Below are 14,471 nucleotides of genomic sequence, written 5' to 3' on the forward strand. Positions count from 1 at the left end.
GAAGATGGAAAACACCACCCCTGTCTGCAACTACCACTGCCATTTTCTCACCCAGAAGACTGTTTCTTTCAGTAGAATAGGAGTTTTTAAGTAATGAACTGTATCAGTTTTGGCATGAACTCAGAATTAGAGGGAAGAGTAACTCACTGCATTGTTCTCTGTTAGCATGTTATCTTTTTTGTTATCTTTGAAATAATTTTTGTAATATAAACAGATTATAAAATTCCACTCAGATAATCTCCCAAAGCAACATATTTGGAGTAACAAGTTGGTGTTAGTTGTCACACTGAAAATTTAAGAATGCAATATGTCATTTTATTACATTTTAAAATAGTAATGTTGTGCAGGTTGTTTCCAAGTTCTAATGCAGCTGTTCCCAAACTGTGTTCCCTGGAACCTTAGTGTTCCACAGAAACATCATAGGGTTTCTGCAAAAAAAAAAAAAAATCTTTTTTAAAAATCTGTGTCAGAGTATGAATATCATTGAAGATCTATGTACCTTTTCTTTAAAAATGAATTTTGAATCTCTGTAGAACCAAACCTACATTATACAAAACACCCAGGCAATATGAGTAGGTGAAAGAAGGTATGGACAGAATTAGGGTTCTGTGGGAAAATCAGGGGTGAAAGTCTTCTGAAGGGTTCCATGACCAAAAAGGTTTGGGAACCATTGCTCTAATATACTCTTGAAGAAAATCCCATGTTTCAAAGAAAATATTGATAAGAATCAAGTTGGGCAGTTACATAGACATAATCTAAAACAGGAGTTCTCAAACTGTGGCTCTCAACATGGCTCCACGGTGCCATGTTGCTTCCTGCTGCCTCTGGCTCCGCCTCCTCCTCCTCATCATCATTACAAAGGCTAAGAAGCCATCTGTTGGGGTGCTTTAATTGTGCTTTTCCTGCATGGCATAAGGAGTTGGACTGGATACCCAAGAGGTTGCTCTTATTACTATTATTATTACTACTACTAATCCTGCTACTGTTACTACAGAAGCTGGATTGCCATCTTCTGGGGCACTTGGTACTTTTCCTGCATGGCATAAGGGGTTTGACCAGATGGCCCCTGGAGTGACTCTTCTTCTGATTATTATTGTTTTTATTATTATTATTACAAAATCTGGATTGCCATCTGTAGAAAGTGATTTTTATTGTGCTTTTCCTGCATGGCATAAGGGGGTTGGACTAGATGTCCCCTGAGGTCTTCCATTGAAATACTGTTATGTTTATGTTGGTTAAAATTGTTCTTAATTTTAAATTGTATTGTTCTTTCTTTCCCATTTTTGTTTTGTTTTTGTTTTTTTACTACAAATGAGGTATGTGCAGTGTGCGCAGGAATTAGTTCATTTTTTAAGTTAGTTCATGCAAACATTCTCCATCTGCTCTGGACTGGCTCATCTGTCAAATTTTAAAACGCAATGCGGCCCTGTGTCTAAAGGTTTGCCCATGCCTGATATATATACATAATATATATTATACTAATTGTGCCCGGCCACACGTTGCTGTGGCGAAGTATGGTGGTATGGGAAATAAAGTATTGAGGAATTGTTGGTAGTTAAGGTAAAGGGTAAAGGTTTTTCCCTGACATTAAGTCTTGTCATGTCTGACTCTGAGGGTTGGTGCTTATCTCCATTTCTAAGCCGAAGAGCTGGCGTTGTCCGTAGACTCCTCCAAGGTCATGTGGCATGACTGCATGGAGCGCCGTTACCTTCCCGCCGGAGCAGTACCTATTGATATACTCACATTTGCATGTTTTTGAACTTCATGGTTGGCAGAAGCTGGAGCTAACAGTGGGGGCTCTCTCCACTCCCCCAATTCAAACCTGTCACCTTTTGGTCCAGAAGTTCAGCAGCTCAGTGCTTTAACCCACAGCGCCATCAGCGCATATTATTTGCTAAAGCTTGTGAATATAAAATATTTCTGATTGTTCCTTTTTTTTTGTCTGTTGGAGGGAAGTATGAATGCTGCAATTAGGCGAAATGATTAGCATGTAATGGCTTTGCAGCTTTAAAGCCTGGCTGCTTCCTCCCTGAGGGAATTTTTTGTTGGGAGGTGTTAGCTGGCCCTGATTGTTTGCCATTTGGAATTCCCTTGTTTTCAGAGTGGTGTTCTTTGCGATATTTTATGTGCTTGTACTGTCTGTGTAAATGAAGAAGTACCCATATGCAGTGGTTGAGCGCACACAGTCCCCCCCCAAAAAGTCTGTGGCCCTGAGAAAACAGAGGATTTGCCAGACTTTGGTGATGGGAATACTTTGTTGGGAGGTGTTAGCTGGCCCTGATTGTTTCCTGTGTGTAATTCCTCTGTTTTCAGAGTGTTGTTCTTTATTTTGTGTTGTGATTTTAGAGATTGTATTGTTCTGTTTTATTATATCACAGTAATTTTTATATATTGTGATTGTACTGTTTTCGAATACTTGGAGCCAGATTGTATTCATTTGACGGTTCAAAGGAACACAATAATAATAATAATAATAATAATAATAATAATAATAATAATAATAATAATAGTAATGACTCTGGTAATACACACTGCTTCACTTCCTTCTCAACTTCTCAAATCCTTTCTTGGGAGGCGTTAGCTGGCCCTGATTGTTTCCTTTCTGGAATTCCCAATTTCCCTGGTTTCAGAGTGTTGCTCTTTATTTACTGTTCTGGTTTTAGAGATTATATTGTTCTGTATGTCGTCAGGGTGTGCGGGTGGGTTTCTTCAAAAACCATCGATCATCAGCTCTGCATCAACACCCTGATGAATTGGTGATCTTCTGCCCTCACCAATTCTCCTCTAACATCAGACTGCTTGCTCTCGTTCTGAGAAGCAGTACAGACTCACAGATATCTGCAGAAGTCTGCAATTCAAACATTTATTCAATATTTACAAAGCATATTTACAAATGGCAAAGGCCATCGCTGGAAGCAGGCATGCTTCCTTTGCTGCTCGGCTCGGCACACACAGTCCAACTGATAAGAAACACATTCCTTAGTCCGAAGGAAGTCCTGTCCTCCAAGGCCGGAAATCATGTCGTATAGGCCGCAGAAGGCTGTCAGTCAAACTGACCTTCTGTTAACTGTTTCATTGCTGAAACACACACTTGCAAAACAGCATAGATACTTGATTCACATTTCATACACACACACAGCCAAAATCCAACACTGTATTATTATACCACAGTAATTATTTCATATTACAGTACAATCTCACTTATCCAACATTTGCTTATCCAATGTTCTGGATTATCCAACGCAATCTGCCTTTTAGTAGTCAAATGTTTTTGTAGTCAGTGTTTTAAATCTATTGTGATGTTTTGGTGGTAAATTTGTAAATACAGTAATTACTACATAACAGTACTGCGCATGGAACTACTTTTTCTGTCAAATTTGTTGTATAACATGATGTGTTGGTACTTAATTTGTATAATCATTACCTAATTTGATGTTTAATCTGCTTTTCCTGAATCCTTTCTTATTATCCAACATATTCACTTATCCAACATTCTGCTGGCCTGTTTATGTTGGATAAGTGAGACTCTGTTGTATATTTATAATCTTATATTATATTTTTAGAACTGGATTATATGAGGCCCCATCTACGCAGCTGTATAAAATGCACACTAAAGTGGATTATATGGCAGTGTGGAGTCAAAAGATAATCCAGTTGAAAGCAGATAATATAAGATTATAAATGGGTTATATAGCTGTGTGGAAGGGCCTTGAGTCTACACTGCCATATAATCCAGTGCAAATTAGTTAATCTGTGGAAGAAGTCTAAGTGAGGCCTAACTCTGCCTGTCCCCTGGGCTGCGTGGGTTGCTAGGAGACCAAGTGGGCGGAGCTTAGCCTTCTAACTGGCAGCAATTATTCCTCTCCCTCTAATTAGGACTTTATTTTTCTTTTCTTTTTGTTGTCGGAACCTAGGGGCAAGGATGGTGGATTGTGCTGCCCAATTTCTAGGTTCTGGGGCTTGTACTTTTGTTGTTTAGTGGCAGGGGAGGGAACACCATTAGTCTTTTATATATATAGATAATATATAATATAAACATTTATTGGGACTCCACGAGAAACTTTTGCTTCAAAAAGGGCTGCATGGCTGAAAAATTTTGAGAATCTCTGACCTAAAGCTATGAACTTGTGACTTTCATATTCATGATTCCTTCATAGCATGTAATTTAGGGGATACATAGGGATTGTGAAAGGCAGCAGCCACTGTGATCACTCCCTGTCTTATTAGAAAGCAGTTTATGAACCGTCCAACCCCCGCACCTCCTCTGTGTGAGCAATCTCCAGCACAAAGGGGAATTGAAAAGACAATTTCAGAGTGGGATTGCCCTCCTCTGACACTGGCTTGCTCAGCGTCACCCAGTGCATTCCCATAGTTGAGCAGAGATTTGAACCCTGGTCTTGCAATGTTTTAGTCCACTTCTGCTTAAACTGTGGGTCCCAACCCCAAATAGGATTATATTAGTTCAATGTTGGTGTCGCAAAAAATGGCAACAATAAAAGGTTTTTGAGTGCCACTGATTTACACAAATCTATTGGCAACAATGTGCAGTGTTTATAGTGGACTTTGCAGAAAATGCTTCAGCTGCACTCCACAAAAAGGAAAATCAGCCTGTTTAGCAAGCCTAGCAAATGCTGGATTTTCATCACTAAATGTTTGATCTGTATACCTATTTTATATACCTCTGTACCTGGGGTCACATAAACATTTCTTGGGCAAAAGGGGGTTGCGAATGGAAAGGTTTTTAAAACCTAGAGGAAGGGTATTTTTTCATATGCTGGTGTAACCTTCTTGGAAGCTTCTGGTTGGCCTTGATAAACTCTTATTTGTCTTTTGCAGGGATTTGTTCAGTCATGACAACAGCAGACAGAAACCTAGCCTCACTTCTTTGCTATTGATTCATGACCTCCTGGCATTTCTGCAACTTCTGGGTCTTATGCTTGGAGCTAATCTAGAAAATAGCTTGTATAATGTATCTCAAGACATGGTCGAGGTAGGTGGGATAAAAATGGTGGGGGAAAGACTTTTATTACTACTCTGACACAGAGGAAAAGTCTCAGTTAAATGTAGATGACAATGTCACCCTCAGAAGATTGAAACGGCCATGCAGTGCAAAAAGGAAAAAAGGGGAAAAGATGCATGTAATTCTGAGACACAATGTGTGGGAAGCTGAGAACATCACAGATAATATGTGGGTTGGTGTTGTGGTTTCCTCAGAGAAAGATCAGCTGTTTCATTTTCAGAACAGCAAAATGTTCTTGGATTTTTCTTAAAATATGATTTGTTTAGGTTTTGTATTTGGCTTGAGTTCTGAAGGCTCTATTCAGAAATAACCTTAATCTAAACTGACAATCTAAAATACATTTTAAAACTTTAAATTGACTGTAATAAAAAAATGGTAGGAACCCCTATAACAGTTGATTAACAATTATTTTTTCCAATAGTTTTCTATACAGTATTGACTTCTTAAAAAACTCAAAAACCCTATGGTTGGCCATTACAGGAATGAGTGGAGGTCACCATATGCTTCTGGCTCCCCTCCTATCCTTTTCTGGCATAGTTGCAAGGAGGAGATTTTTAAAATTCTCTTTGGTTTTTGAGTAAGTACAGTTGCTTGTGATTATTCGTAATTACAGCTTGAAGGAACAAGCCAAATTCAGGGCTTAGATTACATTGCTGGCTTGCTTGTAAAAGGTGTAGTTAAGGTTAATCATTGTCCACAATACTTAACCATCAGCCTTTTCATCTGGGGATGATGGAACTTATCAAAACATCTGGAAGACAACATATTGCCTTCAAAAGATTTGGGATTTCCTTGTAAAACTGTACAGTATGAGTACTTTATTCTCAGATCCCATATCCATGATTTCACTTATCTGCTATTCACAGAACACCCTTGGGTTTGAGGAGTGTAAACAGGAAGAATTGTTCCTGCTGATGTTGCTTTGGTGCCAGGATGGCTAAAGTTGATGAAACAGAGCAAATGGTTCATCAACTTGGTTAGGTGGGGATAGCTGTCCTGTCTTCTCTGGCAATGAAATGGAGGAACCTCAATTACTCTTTCCCCCATGGGACAGGTGGTGAACTGGGGTGGAGGAAATAGTGAACAAGTGCAAAAATGGAGTGTTTCCTATTACCAACAGTGCCCCATGTCTGTGGGAAGTCCTGCAACTATCCTCCATGGATGCAAAAGTATATAAAGACTAAAATGAATGCTTGCAGTCTTCTCATGGTGCTAAATGAATGTGTTTGGATATTCCATTAGTGGTACCTTTGGTCAAAGTTGTACATTGTAAGCTGTGGCAACCCTTAGGAAAGCAGGGATGTCTAAGATATGCAAAATCTAAGGTACTGAGGATTTCAGGAGTTCAAACCAGCTCCCTCGGCTGGCCTTTACCAGTCAGAATTGATCAAGTTCAAATTTCCTTTGAGACTTACATGAAAAAGCAGTGGATAGATAAGCTTGGACAAGTCATTCTGTCTCTGTTCTTAGAGCAATGGCAAACATCCTCTGAATAAACCTTGCTAAGAAAACCCTAAGATAGGGTTACTGTAAGTCATAGACGATTGGAAAACATGTAGCATGACAACAACAACAACAATAATAATATATTTTATTTATTAGAGGAATAAACTGAACGTGTTTAACCCATAGAAATTATGTGCTGGTGCTGACACAAATTTCTGATTCTCTATATAAAGCAGTCATTTTCAAGTACTGCTACAATACCTCATTTGAGACCCAGGACTAGACATGATGAGTTCTTGAACCAACTATCATAGTTCTTCTATATACTCTGTATTAAGAGCAACAAAACAATCAACTATCTCATTCCTAGTGTAACCACACTAATCAAATCCAAAAATATCCAGGCGTCTCAGCTGATCTAGCAGCAAAGAAGAGGGAGAGTGATAAAAGAATTACCAGATTCTCCAGAAAGGCATCTTCATTAACATTTAAACAAATTAATAAACAAATAAAAGAGCTTCTGTTTCCACTGCAGTAGGGACCCTCAAATTTAGTGTACTGCTTGCCTCATGGAGAGTGCCTGCCAGTAGTACAGACTCATTGTTGTTCTGAAGAACAAGCATCAAGGAGATGATTTCCAAACCTTTTAGGATATTTCTTTATACTAGATTTTTCATTATTTCCTGTTTCTTGATTCATGTGTACTTGGAGTCTCCCAAATTCTGAATTAAACAGCCGAGCTCAAGATTTTGTTTATAGGCAGAAATATTCAGTGTTTAAAAAAGATTTTTTAGAAAAAGAGATCTGTGATTGAACATGGTTTTAATTCCATTTGATTAGTTGGCAAAAAAGGGATGTTCTTTACTCATAGTTTATACAGATATGAAACATGTGCAATTCTAAAAGGAAGAAGGGTTAAATTTTCACTACCCATGTCCAAATTATACTTTCACTTCCCACTTACTGTCTGCTATCTTTAAACCTTTCCTACACTGGGTGAACTGAGAACATTGTACTTGAACTGTAAAAGCTGAAAATAACTTGAAAATCCTGTGAACTAATGCTTAGATCTTGGAGGTGCTTGCCTAAGTATAGTGTAGTTTCCATTTTTTCTGGTATCTTCCCATCCGATCTGGATCGTAAGAGAAAAAAAGTTGCTTCACAGGCCATGAGGAGGTTTTCACTACTGTATGACGTTTCCCTTGGAAAGAGAAAGTTGTTTACTCTTCCTGAACATCAATAATCAAACATTGTTGGAGCATCAAACTTGTAACCTTGAAAACTAAAAAAAAAACCCCAATCATCCTGAGGGTTACAGATAAATAGCTCAGTGACAAAAATTTGGTTAATCTGAGTGCTCATGGGCATTGTAGCCATATAGAATTTTGAGCAAGCAAAACAGAAAATCCTATGATAAGACATGCAGCATTGTTTTTTCTTTCAGTTTCTACAGGTTTAATCTGGTCATTCTGATTTGTGAATAAAACAGATTTGGAATAGTGCAGGGCAGGGATACTAGAACTTCCTCAATCTTGGTTGAAAATAATAGTTTCTGGCATGCACTTCTACAGTGCTATGTTCAGAAATTACTCCCTTAGTGAAGGAATAAGGAATTCTTTCTCAGGTTTGGTGATGTAGGTTTTCCAGTGAACAAGTTAAGTTCTTGAGAGGAGAGAAATATTTGAAAGTTGAATAGTTTATAATACAGCATTCATGCATTTCTGTTACTTGTACAAGTCTTTGTGCTATCTCCTCAGGAGATGTGGGCTGGAAGGCGGAGGATATGAAAGGGGAAACATTTTCCAATATTTGAGCAGTTGTTAAAAGCATGTGGTTCACCTCAGAAATGGCACATTTTGTAGTTCTTTTTTTAAAAAATCCTTTCAGTTAGTACACTGTAAACCTTTTTTCCTTTCAGTTGAAAATTGGGAAGATTAGTCTTTCTAGCTGTGTCTGGAACATGGAGGTAATTTTATTGCAAGAATACTTTTATTTTAGTTATCATGTGCCTTCAAGTCATTTCTGACTTATCAGGATCCTAATAAGGGATTTTCTTGACAAGATTTGTTCAGAGAGAGTTTGCCTTTCCCTTCCTCTGAAGCTACCCAATGGATTTATGTGACTGAGCAGGAATTCAAAATCTTGTCCCCCAGTATCCTAGTCCAATAGTCAGACCACTGGACCACACTGATTCTCAACTCTTATTCTAGCCTTTTGGAATTTAGAGTTATGTATGAGATGTTCGTTATGCTGCGTAATTCAAATATTTAACCATGTCCTTGTTGTATTCATGAACTAGCTGGGTAAAGTTTCTTGGTTCTAGTAAAGTAAATACTTTATATACAAATTATTTAAAGTGTTTCACCACCACATCCCTTTTTCATTCACAATATGGAAAGATTTAATAGTAAACTCTTAGCTGTGTCCCTGCATTTGATATCCCTAGTGTTTAAACAAGGACTTTGATGTTATACATTTGGAAATAAAATGTTACTATATTTCTTTTTGCATTTAGTCATTTTGTGTGTCAAATTAAACATATAGAGCCATCATTACTACAATATCCAATACCTACGATCATTGGCATGAATGATCAGAATGTTTCTGAGGTTAATGAAAAATTATCCACCAATTTATTTTTAAATTATTATAGACTGCTAATGCCAGACCAACCAAAAGCTAACATGATCCAGATTCATATGTTTCCTTAGTGATGAAGCTTCTCCAACTGGCCTTGGGCTATGAAGGAGTGTGTTGCTCATCGCTTGTCTATCTTTCATGGTATGGAAGTAGAATGCCGCCTTGCACTCCAATAATATGATTAATAAGATGGTCATTGGCATGAATGCTTCAAGAAAAGTTGTATGCCTTATTTGATAATGTAAGATAGAAAACAGAAAATTGTACACGAAAAGCACCCTAGATGTAGTATACATGGAGCACGGTGTGTTTGCAGTGCAAGTTGGCCATATTTTTTTTATTTTGAGAATTATTTTAAGATAGCATTTTCCTGTTCAGTGCAGGCCTAATTTCATCATCATGCTAACCATTTCCTGCACCATGGTAAATCAACATGTGCCAGGACACTAATTGTTTCTTGGGCATATTTCTGCAATATGCAAAAACACCATTAAGTAAAATGGCAAAAGGTACATGCACGCCACACAAACACAGACGAGTATAGTTTTTAGGAGTTCTGTACATTGCTAGCCTGTAACATGACCTTCTAGTTAGTAATTGCTGGAGCTTCTCTGATGATCCATCCTGAATTTGTCATTCAGACAGAGCTGAATGATTCTCCCAAGGCCAATGACTAATCAGCAAACTTCAAATACAATTCTCTATGTATTATACTAAATTTTTAGGACTGCTATACAAGAACTATTGTAGCCTGTCAAGATCATTAATATTACACCTGGACTTCCATATCCATGGATTCTGTATCCATGAATTCAACAGTCAACAGATGTAACCTCTCTCTCTTCCCCCCCCCCCCCCCAAATCCTTTCCAAAATGGAACATTATATATACGGGTAACCATTTTACCACACCATTGTATACCATAGGACCTAGGCATCCACAGATTTTGGTGTCCACAGGAGGTCCTGGAACCAAACCCCAGCAGATAACAAAGAACCAGTGAAATTTGAAACCAAACCTGGAAGCAATTTTCTTCACAATTTGACAGGATTAACATAACTGTCACCCCATAGCAGCTATGGTCTAAGTGAAACTACCAACAAATACTGAACATTTTTAGCAATTTGGCCATTTAAATCGGTCCAGGTGTATGCTCACTCATGCAATAATGTTTTCACTGAGTGTCATGTTTAAATTAATTGTTTTTTCTAATTTGGAATTTTTATTATAATGAGTATGTCATTGTCATTTTATACTTTTGATATTAGTGAAGTAGTTGTGGCGTTGAATGTTTGCTGTTTATGTGTATGTTAACCGCCCTGAGTCCCTCTGGAGAGGGCAGTCTAGAAATAAAGATTATTATTATTATTATTATTATTATTATTATTATTATTATTATTACTGTATTATTATTATTACTGTAGAGTCTCACATATCCGTTTATGTTGGATAAGCGAGACTCTACTGTATTATTATTCTCACTGGCTGTCAGGCAAAGAGAAAAGTTGGTTAACCAAGCGGGACATCTTGTGAAAATGGCAATTAACAGAATAGTAATCAGACTTTTGAAGTTACTTTTTAAAACAACTTGTTACAGATGTAGTTCTAAAATAGTAGTTAACTGTACTATATGTACTTCTTTGTGGTCTCTGCACATTACACATATAGGTCTGCACATTCATAGAAACCCCATTCAGAATAGTTCAAAAGAAGTTTGTAGCATACAGCAAATAGTTTGCCAAGTAGGAAATAATGAGACCAAACAATAGAGTTGGGTCCTAAACTTTTATTAACTATTTAAATCTTTGAACTTTAATGGTTACAGGGAAGAACTATTACACTGATTACACTAACAATTGCTAGAAGGATTATGGTACAGGTTGAGTAACGCTTATTGGAAATGCTTTAGGAATACACACACATATGACTCTGCCATTTTACAGATTCCCATATCTCCCCTAGCCTTGTTTCTCAAGTAAAAAACAAACTAATCGGTAGCTATATAACAAATGAATATAATAAATACATAATTAAGCTCCAACTGGAGATACACAGAAATTAGCATGCTGTGTTACAGTTTGATTTATTGGTTTGCAACCAGAGTGCAAGAGAGAGACTATCTTTTGTTACTCTGTGTCTTTCCAAGTTCTCTATTTCTCTGCCAACTTGTGATATGAAATAAGAACCCTTGCAACCATAAATCATGACAACCATCCCTCTATAGTAAGCTGCACTGCCCAATTTTCCTGTCCTCATGCAAATGCTTGCTTGAGAGCCAGGTGACCTAAAATTGTGTGACTGAGATTATAGACTGCTCTGCCTTCTGCTCTCTCTGTCCCTACTCATGGTGAACTCTTTGTGAAGTGGGCTTCAGAGTTCCCATTTCCAAATTAGGGTTTGAGAACCAAATGACTGAAAGTGGCATAAGTGAGATTGAGGTATGCTCTGACCACTTTTTTCTCTGTGTCCACTCACAGCGGCTGCTTCTGGTCTGCATCAAGGGGCAGAGAAGGAGGGAAATGGCAAAAGTGAGAGTAGTGAAGCTGGTTGTGGGCAGCAACACTATTCTGCCTTGGTGCCGTGACATGGATACTGACACTGTGACATGTGGCTCAGTGGTGAACCTGCCTGGTCCTCACCACAGAGCCCTTCTCCACTCACATGATGTCCAATACATCATAGTCCTGTGGCTGGGGGAGGGGGGGATGGCTACTCTGCATATGCTCAGAATTATCCCAGAGCACTCCCTCTTTCATACTGCTGCTATTGTTTTAGCTGGAGAAAAACTAAAGATCTGTGAAATGGTGGCAATCCACACATCCTACTATTTCACAAATGCTAGCACGAGCATCACTGTTTCTGCTTCAACGGTGGAAGCAGGTTACCGGTAGCAAAAAGTTTTTGGTTTTAGAGGTTTCAGATTTCCGAATAAAGAAATACCATCGGACTTTGGGTTGTTTTTAGTTACAACATGCTAACATGACTATGCCTTTAAAATAACTTTTTAAAAAATCATAGAAATACCACAAGCAGTGGGCTTGTTGTACAAAACACATTGTCTTCCATTCACTTCACTTTTGCCTCAACAATATCCCAAAGGCACCAGATCCCATCTGATCTTGGAATATAAGCAGGGTCAGCTCTAGTTAGTACTTGCCAATAAATACCAGGTGATGTAGACTGTATTTCAGCAGAATGAACTAACAAAACCTCTTTGAGTGTTCCTTGCCTAAGAACATGCTGTGAAATTCATGGGATTGCCATAAGTCAGTAGGAGACGTGAGAACATGTATACACACACAATTATAAAGAAGTGCAGTTACTACCCATTGGGTTTCACTGGTAAAGCAATATAATCATGCCTTTATTATTGGAAAAAGGAATGTCTTACAAATAGCATCCTGTTTGAAATTAGTTGCTTTCAAGTTCTGATAACGATATATTTTAGGTGGGTCTACAAAGTCAATAATGATAATCTGGTGTTTGGCAACATTGGTAGACACAACTAATTTCTCCTGCATCTTTTCTCTTTTTCTAGGAAATAATGAAAAAAGGGGGGCAAGATTCTTGATCAATAAGTGAAATTTGAGATAAAAGTACTACTAGGCCCATGTTTTCGCCTGATCAAGAAAATCATCCATCAAAAGTATTAGTGAAATATGGTGAATTGATTGTGTTGGGGTAAGTGCTTTACATTCAGATGAAAATCTGTATTAATGAAGGCAAAAAGTTTCTTTGTTGATCCTTTTCTTTACCACACTGTCTAGCTATTTACAGATTTCCTGTATCATTTTCTTCTAGCATTGTGATATCAGGTTTAATGATGGAGTAATCAATGTTAGTTAAGGCATGTGATCATAATGTACTGTATGGTCTTGGGCACAGTTCAACTGAAGCTGAGTACTTTTAATTTCCATTGAATTCTGCAGGAAAGATTTAAGTGTGCTTAACCTTAGCACTATAGGCATTGGGTTTAATTAAAGGCTGTGTTAAATCATTTATTTTCAACATACAGGTATTTAGAACAACAATGGGATATAAGTAACAGATCTGTCAGCACTTCTGTTTTTAATATATATTCTTGTAAGACATTAAACCCACTTGCAGTCATTTGCAGGTTTTGATACATCTGAACCCCATTGTCCAAATGTTGCTGGTGTTTTCTTGTGTTTTTCCATGAGTGTGAGTGGTTTTTTTTAACTTTGAATATGTTTTAATGGATTTTAACTGAATTTTTAAATACTGTCTATATTTAATTCTGTTTTAATGTTTTCATATTTGTGTATTTTAAATTGTATGCTAAGGCTTTTATGTTATGCCACTTTGAGTCTCATTCGGGAGAGATAAAGCGAGGTGTATATAAATATAATAAATATCATATAAGCCAACCTTAAGAAATGGGGTTTCAAAGTGGAGTCCACGACATGCCAGTGTGGAGAAGAGCAAACCACAGACCACCTATTACAATGCAGTCTAAGCTCTGCCACATGCACAATGGAGGACCTTCTTATGGCAACACTAGAGGCACTTCAAGTAGCAAGCTACTGGTCAAAGGACACTTAGGATAATGCCAAGTTTTAAACTTTGTCTGTGTTTTTAAATACATTACAACGGTACCCTCAATTCGCTTCTGTCATGATAAATAAATATAAATATAATAATAACAACAATAACAGCAATAATAGCTAAAGTCAGTGGTTTCCAGTGTGTGTCAGAGAAAAAGGTACCACCCTGTTTTCTCAGGAATTTTTTTTTGTAATTTTAATTGCATGACAGCTGACAATTCATCATAGAGATAACTCTAAATTGGATATAGTTTTAGTACTCTCCATAGAATTTCTGCTGTCAGTAGCCCATATGTACCGTCTTTTACAAAGGACCCAATTTTTTTTGTTCTCTTAACCAGAAAAAAAATGGGCAGAGGGCACAAAATAGATTCTCAGAGAGCAATATATAATAAGAGAAGAAAGGGGAAATTAAACTACTACTACATCTTTTTCATGCCATAGATACTAACTGGTGATGTGGCATTCAGAATGGATTAGACTTTGTTCTGTCTTGTTGTTCAGAGTGAGTTTGTGTGAAGAACATTTCACTGGCAAGTAGTGTCTGTCTTCATAGTTCAAGACGAATCTTTAGTTAATATTGTGGAAAGCAGTACGGAGAGAGCTAAGGATTGGATGTGATGCAACACTTCATACAAATTGAAAGCATCAAATTGGACAATTTCAGCTGGGATACATGGATCATGGAGCTTGCATGTGGATCGTATTAAGCTACATCTTATCTGGCAATTTCACATACATTTTAAATTCATGCAGAGGTTTTTACAGCAACTTTAATGGATATATACCATAAGAACCAG

At 37.5% G+C, this 14,471-nt stretch overlaps 1 protein-coding gene across 3 annotated transcripts in view; it reads left to right on the plus strand.

The window, feature by feature from the left end:
* Positions 1-14,471, plus strand: part of peli1 (pellino E3 ubiquitin protein ligase 1) — a 70,330-nt gene that overhangs the window by 42,485 nt on the left and 13,374 nt on the right. For 2 of the 3 annotated variants that reach the window (XM_062958887.1, XM_003215186.3), the window contains one exon: positions 12,645-12,787. In XM_062958887.1, the coding sequence (XP_062814957.1) occupies positions 12,717-12,787 (71 nt within the window). In that variant the 5' untranslated portion in view covers positions 12,645-12,716. Of the gene's footprint in view, positions 1-4,836; positions 4,991-12,644; positions 12,788-14,471 lie in introns of all 3 variants that reach the window. The other variant, XM_008114202.2, reaches the window with a different exon arrangement.

This window comes from Anolis carolinensis, chromosome 1, assembly GCF_035594765.1.
Source record: "Anolis carolinensis isolate JA03-04 chromosome 1, rAnoCar3.1.pri, whole genome shotgun sequence".
In the NCBI taxonomy this organism is placed as follows: domain Eukaryota; kingdom Metazoa; phylum Chordata; class Lepidosauria; order Squamata; family Dactyloidae; genus Anolis; species Anolis carolinensis.